General features: G+C 51.0%; 1 protein-coding gene across 3 annotated transcripts in view; it reads left to right on the forward strand.

Annotated features, from left to right (window-relative positions):
• The first annotated feature begins 563 nt into the window (after positions 1-563).
• The window catches only part of BMF (Bcl2 modifying factor), a 39,203-nt gene continuing 27,662 nt past the window's right edge, over positions 564-12,104 (forward strand). Inside the window, exons 1-4 of one of the 3 annotated variants that reach the window (XM_074868129.1) lie at positions 564-635; positions 2,107-2,271; positions 3,210-3,530; positions 4,478-4,641. In XM_074868129.1, the coding sequence (XP_074724230.1) occupies positions 3,215-3,530; positions 4,478-4,641 (480 nt within the window). In that variant the 5' untranslated portion in view covers positions 564-635; positions 2,107-2,271; positions 3,210-3,214. The remainder of the gene's footprint in view (positions 636-2,106; positions 2,272-3,209; positions 3,531-4,477; positions 4,642-12,104) is intronic. The other 2 variants (XM_074868130.1, XM_074868132.1) reach the window with 2 other exon arrangements.

Here is a 12,104-nt window from a genome sequence, read left to right on the forward strand (position 1 = left end):
GCTCCAGGGGCCCTCGTCCCAGCAGCGAGTCCCGCTGAAGGCTGACAGACAAAAACACTTATTTCCTTCCTGCTCCCACCTGAAACGGGATGGAGCAATTTATTTTCCCGCACAGACCAGGGATAGAAAACCAGTTTTTAAGCGGCGGCTGCTCTCCCCGTTATGCAGCCCTGCCTCTGGGCCCTCTCCTCCGCCTCCTTCCCGCACCCGGCACAGATGAGGAGAGCGGCGAGGCGAGCACCCGGGAATCCCCCACAGCAGCGCCCGGCCGGCTTCTGCGAGCGGGCAGCTGGTGGGGTGACACAGGGCCGCGCCCCCGAGGGGGCCGGGCCGGGCCGGGCTGGAGAGGCGACTCCCGCCCCGCCCCGTCTCTCGCCCTCCGCCGCTCCCCTCCCCCGCCGGGCCGGGCCAGGCCGGGGCGCGGCAGCGGCTGCCCCTGGCGGCGCGGCGCGCTCCGCCCCCCTGCTCCCATTGGTCGGCGGGCGGGCGGGGGCGGGGCGCGGCGCGGCGGGGGCGGGGCCGCCGTCAGCTGTTCGCGGTCCGCCCGGCGGCGGTGGCGGCAGTTTGGTGGTGGGGAGGCGCGGCGGCGGCTCCCGGGACGGCCCGGCCCCGCGGGACGCCCGTCCCGCTTCTCGGTGAGTGCCCGGGAAGCCCCTTCGCCACTGGTGGCCGGCCCCCTCCGAGCCAGGTCTGCGGTCAGCGCGGCGCCGAGGCCGGGCGCGATCGTGACAGGGAAGGGGGTTCGCCCCGGGGCAGCCTCGCCCCGGCCGGGCGCTGCCAGGCGGCTCCCGCCCGGGGTCCCGCGGCGTCCGAGCGGGCGGGGAGAAGTGGGGGGAGCGGGTGGGCTGGGAGCGAGCCCGGTGGGCACCGAGAAGGCAGCGATCCGCTGGTGTAGGCAGCGGCTAAGGACCGGCAGCCAGCGCAGCCCCTCCCGGGCCGCCCCGCCGGCGTCGGGTGTCTGGTCCCCCGGCGCTGCCCGGAGGGGCCGCGCTTAAACCGCTGAGCCGGGGTTAAATCTGCGGGGCTGGCGCCCGGGAGGGGAAGAGTTAAAAGCAGTTGGCGGTGCCGAAGCGAGGCAGGCCAGCTTTGTTTTGGGAAGCTGGCACGCACGTGTGTGCTGAGCCCTCCCTCCGGCTCCGGCCCTCCGCCTGTCAGGGCGGGCGGGCGGCGGCGCGGCCGGGCCTCGGCTGCGGGGGGGCCGCCTCGGCTGGGGGGGCCGGCGGCTCTCTAGTGGGGGCGCCGTGGGTCGGACGCGGCGCGGGCCGCGGTGTCCCTGCGCCCGCCGCCCGGCCGAGCCCCCCCAGCCCGGGTCGCTGCGGGGTGCCGCTCCCGGGCGGGGCTCGGCCGCTCCCAGGACGAGCCGCGTTTTGAGGTTGCAGAAGGGACCTGAGCGAGTTGGAGGATGAGTTACCCCTTCTGCTTCGGCGTTCTCTCCTCAGCTCACCTAAGAGCTCTGCAGAGAGGACGGACTGGCCTTCAGGAGGTCGAGTAAAACTTTTCGCTCTCCAAACCCGCTTTTGCTTGTGGGTTTGCTCTGCCGGCCAGCTTTGTGCCTTTGTTGCGCTTTCTTGCGCTGAATGCCCGCGTCCCAGTGGGGCTCTGGCGGATGAGATCTGGCGAGTCTTGCTGCAAAGACAAAATACGTTATCACCCTGCCTTTCTGTCAGGTGATGGCGATCCCGCAGCAGGGCTGGCCAGGAGATCGTCTATGCCGGCGTCTCAGGACCAGTAACTCCTTTCCGTGACCTGTAACTCCTTTCGGTGTGCCACTGTAAGCCACGGATGAGACTGTTAGGAGTGCTGTGCCGCGCTAGCGCTGCTGTCATCCCGCGGGGCTTGCCCAGCTGTGGGGCTGGTACTTGTTCTGCTCTGCAGACTCTTCTTTGGGAGTTGTGGCTGGGCCAAGTGAACTGCTGAGGTGCAACAACTTAAATAACCGTAGTGCCCCCGAGTTAGAGCACTGCACAAATAGTTCTTGCACTGCTCTGTTCCTTTGTCTCTTCTAGCGTGCTGGGGTTGTGAGTGCTGCTCACCTGGGGGGAGATGGGAGCACCAAGGGGAGCGTTGAACACATCCTTATAAAATTATTATTAATGTCTCCTTCAGGCCTGAAATTCCTCTTGCTAGTCTTCCGTTCTGTTAAATGCTTCGCAAACCAGAGCAAAGGAAGAGACATGAAGAGTTGAATTTCACTGCCTTGTTTGGAACTAGGTGGAAATCCTGGAGATGGATCTCTTAGGAGACTGTCTTCCAATTGGGTTAGATGCACAGGTAACAGCAAAGGGACTTGTGTCTTTCTTGTTAAATCTGCTTCTAATTACTATATGTTTGCAAAGAGCTCTGAAATAGAGATTGAGGGTTTGTTGGAGTTTTATTCCCCACCATCTTTGTCCAACTTTGTGCTGCAACAGAGCTCAACAGTGTTTACTATGGCAGCTACAAAAGTCCTGCTTTAAGCACTGACACCAGCAATGTTTTTTCTTTAGTAGTAGGGTGAACTAATGCACTGACAGTGCATGTAGGCTTGAGGGTAAGAGGGGTAATGAAGTGACCAAGTGTTGCTGAGTTTGGGACATGTCTTAAGGCAAGCTGAGGGAAGAAATGAGAAGTTGAAAGGAAAGTTGGCCCTTATAGGGAGAAATTATGGAGAGCTTCACAGAAATGGTTTTGTCTGCTCTTGAATTTTGCAGCTGTTGGGATTTCTTAAAAATCTGGCCTTGCAGCCCTGTGATTACAAGAGCTTTTCTTCATCAATAACTAATAGATGGGAAAAAGTGAGTGGGGCACACCATAAAGTTCAAATACGTCAGGCCAAAGCAAAGCAGACTCCAAAGAAGCTGACTGGCACCAGGCGATTTGAAGGATTGGGGTTGCTTTCTAAAACAATGTCTTTTCAGTTCCTATGTGCTAAGGTTGGGGGTTGGTGCTCTCCTTGTGACCAGTTGTGGAATTGGGGCCATGGGTGGACTCTTAGACATGTGTGAACTTTGTCTCTCTCTGACCCAGTACTCTAGACTTTCCACAAAGCCCTGACCTTCACCACTGAGTCACTCGCCTCTCCTGCCCATGCCAATGGGCAGCACTGGGCGGGAGGCAGGCAGGAGTGGAAGAAAGAGCTGTGTTTAACTCTGTTGGAGCAGAAGGCATTCTCTCCTGGACAATGTTCTTGTCGTGTCTTAGCTGTTTCCTCAAATGTCCCTTTATTGCAGGAGCAATGGATCGCCCCAGCTACCTGGAAGAGGACTATTCTAGCCTGGATGGGCTGGACGATGACGTGTTTCACTCTGATGACTTTGGACTTGCAGGTCAGCCTGGTGAGATGACTGCAACTGGCATTTTCACACAGAACCAGTCCTACAGCTGCCTTCTGGGGAGGTTTCAACTATTCCCCCTCACACACTGCTGTGGTCCCGGTATCAGGCATCCTGAGCAGCAGGACAAGGCAACTCAAACACTGAGCCCGTCCTCTTCCAGTCAGGATGTTATGTTGCCTTGTGGAGTCACTGAAGAGCCCCGGAGACTCTTCTATGGTAAGAGCACTCCAGTGTCACCAGCTTTGCAGCAAGGAAACTGTCCCTTTAGCACTTCCCTGATCAAGCAAGGTTTCTTTCATTAGGGTGTTTTATTAAAGGACTGAAATTATTTTGCTTTGGTCCTATCCCTCAGGAAAGACAGCCTGAATTTTCTTACCCTTGGCTTGTCCACTGCAGGAACCAGGCACTTGCTCATTGCTTCCACTGTCCTTGATACTTACACTCTTTCTCTTTTGGCTTCATTCTGTCAGATTTTATTTTACTGCTAGATGTTTAAGTGCTCGCCATACCTTGTATGATTTGCCTATATTTTTTAACTTCTAGGGCTGTCTCATCCACATAGGAAGAAGACTAGAAGTTTTCATGGAGAGAGGGAAATGCAAAAATTTACACTTAGTGGGACAGCTTTTAGGCTCTTTACTGGAGTTAAAGTTGTTGAATAAGTAGAATGTCCATCCAGTATTTTATTAGTAACTGATGGGACACCACTCAGCTTTGTGTATCCGACTCAGCTTTAATTCAAATCAGTCCCACTAAATGCCAGAGAACTGAGAAAAAAGTCTGACGGAAAAGATACAGCAACCTTTAATGGGAGACAACTTGAGGCAGAGATCTTGTAAAACTGCAAAATTGTAATTAAAAAAAAATCAGCACTTGGCTGAAGTATAGACAAGCAAAAGGAACCAAGTGTAAGATCCTGCCAGCCATTTGATTAGGGGAAGCAACACAATGCTCTGCTTAATCGATATAAATCCACTTAAAAGCCGAGCAACTGTTTTACTGCATGCTTACAGTACACAGTCATTGTTGGGCTTCGGGAACTGGACTTTTAACATGAGTCAAAAATTTAGGATTATGTGCAGCTCTTTCCTCTGTAAAGTTTACTGAGTAGAAAAGCTATTCTTTGCACTGGAAGAATGACTCTTCTGATCTCTGTTTCGTAGGCAATGCTGGTTACCGTTTACACGTCCCTCCAGTTGGCTTTGCGTTGGATCCGCACCTCCAAGAGGAGCCTCGGGAAGGTCAGCGGGAAGCACGTGCAGAGGTGCAGATTGCACGGAAGTTGCAGTGCATTGCCGACCAGTTCCACCGGCTCCACATACAGAGGGTAGGGTGTCTCTGGAGGAGAAGGGGGGGGGGTTTAGCTGTCCAGGAGTGGTGCTCTAGAGTGGCTCCAGGCATCAGCTAAGCAGGCTGTTGTCTAAGGCAGCAGACTGCCAGCAGTGATAAAATGGCGGGAGTGTCCTAATGGATTTTGCTTACCCTAGATTGCTGGCTCTTCCTGAAGATTAGCAGGTGGAGGGAAGAGAATGTGTGGGATTGCATTTAATACCTGGGAAGGTAGCTGTTCTGCATTAGCTGCTGCTATTCCAGCTCTTCCAGTTCATCAGTAACAGGGTTACTGAGGATTTCCCCAGGGATCTCCCCCTTGCTTTTTATTACAGCTTTTATTCCTCTTCTCCACTCTCCTCACGACCAGTGTATTCTCTTTTGTGGCCCAAGTGGCCATCTGTGTCTTATATCAGCTCCTCACCTTGGAGATAACAAGAAGCCTGGAGTCTGTTCTGACACTCCTTGTTGTCTAGGGGTAGTTCTCTGAAATGTGGAGTATATTTAGATCATGCTAGACTTGCTAGCAACTCCTCTGTCAGACAGTCCTAGCTAGTGTCTCACACTTGTGACTTTCTCACAACAAAAGACAGCTGTAAGATGCCATCAGTTCTGAAAACCACACTCCTGAATCTTGATTTTGTTTTGTTTTGGTTTTTTTTTAAAAAAAGAAACCCCGTTCTTCAAAGAAACAAAATAAAACCAGCACCCCTAAGACCCCTGATTCTTTTTCCCTTGCCCTCCTTCCCCTGTTGAGATGAAAAGGAAGCTCCAGCCCAGGCAGAGTTTGTCAGAGGTGGCAGAGGTTTGGCAGTAGGCAGAGCTTTGCCACTTCTATGCAAGCCCAGCCAGGAGAGCGTGTATCCCCTTGTGTATGAAGAAGCTGACACTTGGTGACTTCAGAGAGGGACAGAAGGTTTATCTCACTGCAAGTGAGTTGGTGCTCTGTTAACTGTGGGATCTGTTGCAATTCTTCTCAAAGGTAAGTGAGGATCTCTGTCCTGGTCAGAGAAGGTGGCTTGTGGCTGGGCAAAGGTTTGGTACTCACCGTGTCACCAGAGAGATGAGGAAACTCTGGGATTCTTCATCTCTGAATAGCAGGAGCATTAAAGAAGCAGTAAGGGGAGGATTAGCCTGTAGAAATGTAGATGGGGCTATGAATGTCATTTAGCAAACTGCAGGAATAACGAGCTACCACGAGATTTTTCCCATGTGTTTGTGGCTGAACGGGGCTTTCCCCAGTGCTACCTTTCCGCCAGCGACAGCTGAAGACCCCAGTCTCTCCGGGCAGACCCTCCCAGGAAGGGGAAGGTTAACCGGCCCGGTGCAGGAGCCCTGCAGTGAAGTGGTGGAACTGGTTGTAACTTGACCCCGTTCCTCTCGGGGGCGGAGGGGGGTGTGTGTGTGTGTGTGTGTGTGTGTGTATGTGTGTACACCTCTCTGATGTCTATGCTTTGGAAACGCAGCCGGGAATGGCCACCCCAGCCGTGGGTGGGGCTCCGTGCTGCCCCGCGACGGGGGCCGAGGGGGCTCTGGTGCCCGGGAAGGGCCGCAGCCAGTCCCGCCGGGCCGCCCCCCCGCCGCGCCTGCGGCAGAGCGGGTAAACAACGGCGGCCCCGCGGCCAGCGGAGGAGGAGCTCCCCTGGCTTTGTTTGAACTGGGAGAGCAACAAGTTGTAAAGGGGAGGGGGGAGCCGTTCAGCCATTTACATTCGAAAACAAAACAGGAAAAAAAAAAAAAAAAATCCCAACCCAAAAACTTAACCCGAGGACGGAGTAGTTCAGCCAGTGGTTCTCCACAGCCTGACCCTGGGATAGGCCTTGGCATTTGGATCTGTTAAGGGAGTCTTTCTTGTTTGTCGGGAAAACTGAGTACGGAGCCACATACTAGTGTCCGAGGCACCGTTCCCCGTGGAGCGTTTTGTTGTCATGCCCAATCCCTTCCCTCCCAGCCCTGCATGGAGGATTTCCTTTGGCTTTTGGCACAGATCTATGCAGAAGCCCCTCTGTCCTGTGCGCAGTGACTCTTCCCAGCCTGTTGCTGAAGAAGCAAGCAGTCTGCCCCTGGAGACACGCGAACTGGTTCGCAATGTGTTGTGGTTTGGAAGGGGCAGTCTCTGAGACATGGAAACTGGGCTGTCGTTTATCTTGCTGTGAAACTAATCCCTGATTTGGATGCCCCATTCCGGCTTGTCTCAAACATTTGGTCAAAACCAACTTTCCAAAGTGGTGTCTTGAATTGGACTTAGAATACCACAGAGTTAGTCACACCAGTGTGGTCTTGTGAAGTCCTGAGAGAGAGAGCAAGCCTGGTTTTCAACAAGCTGTGCCTCTTCTCAGAGCCTACAAAACATCTTATCAGTGAATGTGTGAAAAGAAAACGTATGTGCCCTTTCAGTGGGAGTTAGGAAAAGCTTTCAGCATTGGAGCAGTGCATCTGGCTAGCTCAAGAGTTGCCCTCTCATGGCTCTTGACTTCTGCGAGACTCTCCAGCAGTTCAGGTATGGCTCCCATTGTGCTGCCACAGCAGCAAGGCTGTGTTGACCCAAAGGCCGCTGGTTAATGTACATCCCTGGCTGAGAGAGGAACTGAACAGGCAATAGCTGCTGATGTTGACGTCACTGAGTTGTCATTGGACTCAGCTGCACGCATGGTCTAACTCCATCCCACACTGGGAACCCTGGAGAGTCACTGTTATCTCTTCCTTGGGCTCCCAGAGCTATGTGGTATTTATTCTGTGGTTCTTGGCTATACAAAAGATTTTTGGGTATGCATCTCGTAAGAATAAGAAAGTTGGCCGCACCTATGCTTGCTTTTGGCATGTACACCATTTTTAGGGTTTCATTTCCTATTAATATATTAAACAGAATACAGTAGTTTAAAACCTGGCTTTTTCATCCTTAGATCAGTACTAGAGCAATAATGCAACATTCCCTAGCACTCTGCATCTTTCATCTCCTTAAGATGCTGAATTTATTATGGGAAGGACTTGAGCAACACTCTGTGTTCCTAAGTAGCAGAGCCTGCTACAGGTTGATCCAGTTCACAGAGGGCTCTGCGGAATGACATGCAAGAGCCATCTATGTTTTCTCTAGCTCTTTAGTACCTCTTACCCGTCTGAGGCTGTAGAGCTTCTGGCAATGTTCCCTCTGTTGTGCTTTTCTCACCCTGCCCTTGGAAAACAAAATTAGAGCCAAGCCATGCTTTCTGCAGGAGAAGCCAGTACCTGCCACCTCCTTCTTGGTTTGGAGCAAGTGTGCCTTTGCCATGGGATCTGTGAACTGCTTGCTGTAGCCTGGCCTGTGGCTGAGCTTAAAGAGTGCGCTCTTGAGGTTACGGAGAAGACAGCTGAGCTTAGGGGATCTGCTGGTCAGTCGGCTGGGATGCGGTGCCTGCACCCCACGTGTCCAGGCCGTGGCAACAAGTGCTTTAGCCTCTGCTTCAGGTCCTGAGTGCACTTGAGTTTCCTCACCTTGAGAAGGGGCTTCAACCTCTGCTGAACCAACAGTGTGTTTCATGACATGACCTGCTGCTAGATGGGATGTGAGTAGACAACCAGGGATGGTGGCAGCAGCAGCGTAAAGCCACCCCATAGGAGCGCGGGATTATACAAGAGTGGGGTGGATGACACTGCATATCAGTATCACACCCCTTTGGTTTGACTTGCTCCATTGAGACGCTGAAACGCTACGGGTTTTTCCAAATAAAATAACTCTTTCTAAGCAGGCTGAGGCTTTGAGGGGACTGCTTTTATCGCATCTCTTCTTCATGGTGATAAGATCACTTCACAGGGGATAAAATTGTCTCTTTAAGAGCCAAGGAGTGGTAGCCTTGAACAGTTCTGGGCTCGGGTCCAAGCAGAGCCACTGACTTGCTGTATGACCTCAGACAAGTCTCTTGACCTCCTTGTGCTTCAGTCAACCCATCTGGAAAGCTCAGTTTAAAAAAAGCTGAGCCTCAATGAGAACCAGATGCTGAATCAGAGCTGAGCTTTCTTGAGTAAATAAGTGTATTACAAACAACAACAAAGCCCCTTTTCCAACACATCAGGAATCCTGCAGTTGATTTAGATATGCTGACCATGCTCAAAAAGCCTCCATGGATCTAGCTATAGAAAACTTTGTTTCTCTAAATTCCCTGGTTGGTTCAGCAACTAACTCTCTCGCTATCCCTGCAGTGGGCTTGAGCAGCCTGTGGAGCACGAGCCCCTGCATCCATGGTGGCTGTGGACAGACGGCTAAGCATCTACCTGTTTGCCTCAAGTTAATGACACTGAAAATGTCCAGGAGGAAATGTTGTTTTCCTTTGAAAGTGAAACTTGTTATGTTTTGCATGTTTTTTCCCCTCTGTGTCTCATGAGAGTTATCAAGGCCTTCTCTGAGACACTTCTGCTTATGCAACAGAGAGACCGTGTCTCTTATCAGCATGAGTGGGCACACAGTGCTACGTGTGCATTATTTATCCCAAACCCCATCAGCCTTTTCTCCATCGTTTATTGAGGACACTCAGGGACTTTTTTAACAGTTGCTTTTTTAAACTGGAATTGTTTGCAGGAGACTGTCCTTTGTGATGACTTTACATTTCAGGAAAAATGTTCAGAAAAGCTTCCTGATAATGTAATGCAGAGACTCCCAAATTGTCCAGGAGCTGAGCCTGTAGCACTGGCAGCTGCATGCTTTACTTGTACCTGCAGTCTCTTTGAGACTTGGGGTGAGTGCTTTCATTCATTTTCTGAGTAGGTCAGTTTTGGAATCTTCTCTGCCTGCCAGTGCTTGCTGGTCCCTGCTGCTGCTGTGCAAAGCATCAGGTCTCCTCTTCTAGCTCTGCTGTTTGTGGGTTGTCCATCATTGCAGGACTTCAATTTCCAGCCAAGGGCGCAGGAGCATGGCGAGGGAGAGTACCAGATGGAGGACTCCTGAAGTGAGTGGGCCTGGTTTAGAGGGCAGGAGGTACGGTGGATGTGAGGTTGGGAAGATTGAGGTGTAAATTAGAGTTCTCGCAGGGCTATGGAATTGGGACCCTAGGCTTGAGTAAAGGAGGATGCCGTAGTGGGAAGAGGCATTCTCACAGGCAGTGGACTCAGAAACTTGTTATGAGGAAGTGGAGACAGATTTTTTGCTTAATGTTGTTAGATGTTTTCTATTTTGACAAATGACAATGAAGGAAGAGGTGGGCTTGGAAGAGCACCTTCCCCTATGCATAAGTGACACAGCAACCTGTTGCCCCTTGCCTAGCACCTGTTCTGAAATCCTGCTGCCTGTGGAGCTGATTACTTGACATTTAGGTTAACAGAAACTTGCTGGACCCTTTGACATCTGATCTGAGATTATATTCTTTTGTATGTTAAGGAAAGAAATTGAGAACAAGAACGTAGTTATACCACTGTATAAATTCATGTTTCTCCCATATCTTGAACGTTACAGTTCTGGTTTCCTTCTCCCAAAAATGTTGCAGCAGAACTGGAAAAGGTTCAGAGAAAGGCAAGAATGATGATGAAACTTCCATATGAAATGAAAAAATGGGCTAGGACTGTTGAGCCTAAATAAGACACGAAATAAGGATATTAAGAATATTAAGGAGAAATCAAAAGTGACATGAAGAAGAGGGATAGACTGATTTCTCCCAGTACAAGAACTAGGCAAAACCAAGCCAGCTCAAAGTAAATGAGGTAGTTTTTTCATGCAGTAGGTAGTTCTGTGGAACTTCTTATCAAGGCATATTGTGCATCCCAGCACTTTTATTTGGGCTCAAGGGGAATCGGGACAGGTTTGTGGCCATTGAAGGAGATATTAAATAAACAGAAACCAGGTCTGACTCAGGAAGTCCTAAGCTCAAACTAGTTAGATGCTGAAAGAGTATTAGGGGGAGCTATTGCATGTACTTACCCTTTGTTTTTCCTCAGGCAGCCACATAAGGCTGCTGTTGGAGGCTGGGCTATGCGAACTTTTGATGCAACAGTCACATGTAACCATTGTATATCGGTTTAGTAAAAAATGCAAAACTTTTGCATCAGCCTAATTTAGCCTTCTTCTCTATGCTTTCAGCTGACAAAAGATTTAAATATATTATGGTTTTGTTCCTGCTTAAAATAGGGGATAATGTTAAAAAGCAAAACTTCCTGCCTAGCTCTGGTAGAGGAAGTGGGCAGAGGATAAGGGAGCCTGGTGGCAGGAGAGCAGTGCAAGCTCTGTGCAGCGACGCGCCATGAATCCTTCACCCCACCAGACACAGGACTGCTGTGTCTTAAGGCAGTGGGGCCACAACCTCAAAATACCAAGATTGTCCACATTAAAGAGCATGAAATAATTCTTTGGGCCTGCACAAGTGAATTGTTTTGCAGTATTTCTAATGTCACCTGCTGTATCGCTGTGTGATTTAAATAGCATTCAGTGCTGCTGCTACTTCTCCTGTACAACCCCAGCAGCCTCTGCAGGCTCTTCTACGTTTCCTTGGCTCTCGCAGCACCGTGCTGGCTGTGACAGTGGTAACGTGCTTTCTGCTTGTAGCAGTGTGACAGCTGAGAAATTATTTTTCAATTAAGAAATAATTGCAGTAATATCCCACTTCTTTTTTAGTGTGGGAGACTAGGAAATGCAGGTTATAACTTGCTTGAGATCATGCAGGGATCACTGATTGGAACCCAGTTGTTCTGCCTCCAGTCCTCTGCTTAGGTTGGTTGATCTTATTAAGATATTGCCATCTCTGAGGGGGATGATGAGATGTTTGGACTGATTATTTATGGTGAGGAGTGTGCGTGGTTGTATTTTACTCAATTAAATTTTATGGTGGAAAGGCAGGAAAATAAGTGCCCAACTGCAGAGTCCTCCTTTGTTTCAAGCTATTGAGGAGGAATGTCCCGCTAGCCTTTTATAGTCTCTGGGTTGGGTTGTTGGGTTGGGTTGGTTTTTTTTTTTTTTTTTGTTTCTCTTTGGTAGCTACCCTCGCCAATGGCAAAGGAATCTTTCTGAGGACTGTACCACAGCAAAAAGAATAATGATCTAAAAATAAAAGCAGTGAGGCAACTTCTGTTAACCCCAATTATGTTTTTCCTGATGTAACGCCTGACAAGACGCTGGCGATGGGGGACTGCAGCCACCCGCCGAGGAGAGCCCCCGAGCCGGTGAGGAGGAGCGGGCCGAGACGGCCCTGCGTGAGAGCAGCTCTGCCGGGCAGTGTTTGCGCTGTGGCTGCTGTGTTTATATCGCTCTCTAAATTTAGCCTCTGAGTCATCAGAACTGCTGACAAGAGGCTGCTCTGCCCGCAGGCTCCAGCGCTGCACCTGCCTGCCCGCCTGCTTGCAGGCTCCCCTCGCAACCAGGGCCCTGCGCCCCCTCACCCCTCCGCCAGGATATTTTCCCGTAAAAACTTTTAAAGTGTTATTTTAACCAAAACCCCGAGGTATGCTTTAATCACTAGGGGGTGTCTCCTCGTGCGCACTGAGCAGTCTCGGGAGCATGTCCCT

This window comes from Strix uralensis, chromosome 4, assembly GCF_047716275.1.
Source record: "Strix uralensis isolate ZFMK-TIS-50842 chromosome 4, bStrUra1, whole genome shotgun sequence".
Lineage (NCBI taxonomy): Eukaryota > Metazoa > Chordata > Aves > Strigiformes > Strigidae > Strix > Strix uralensis.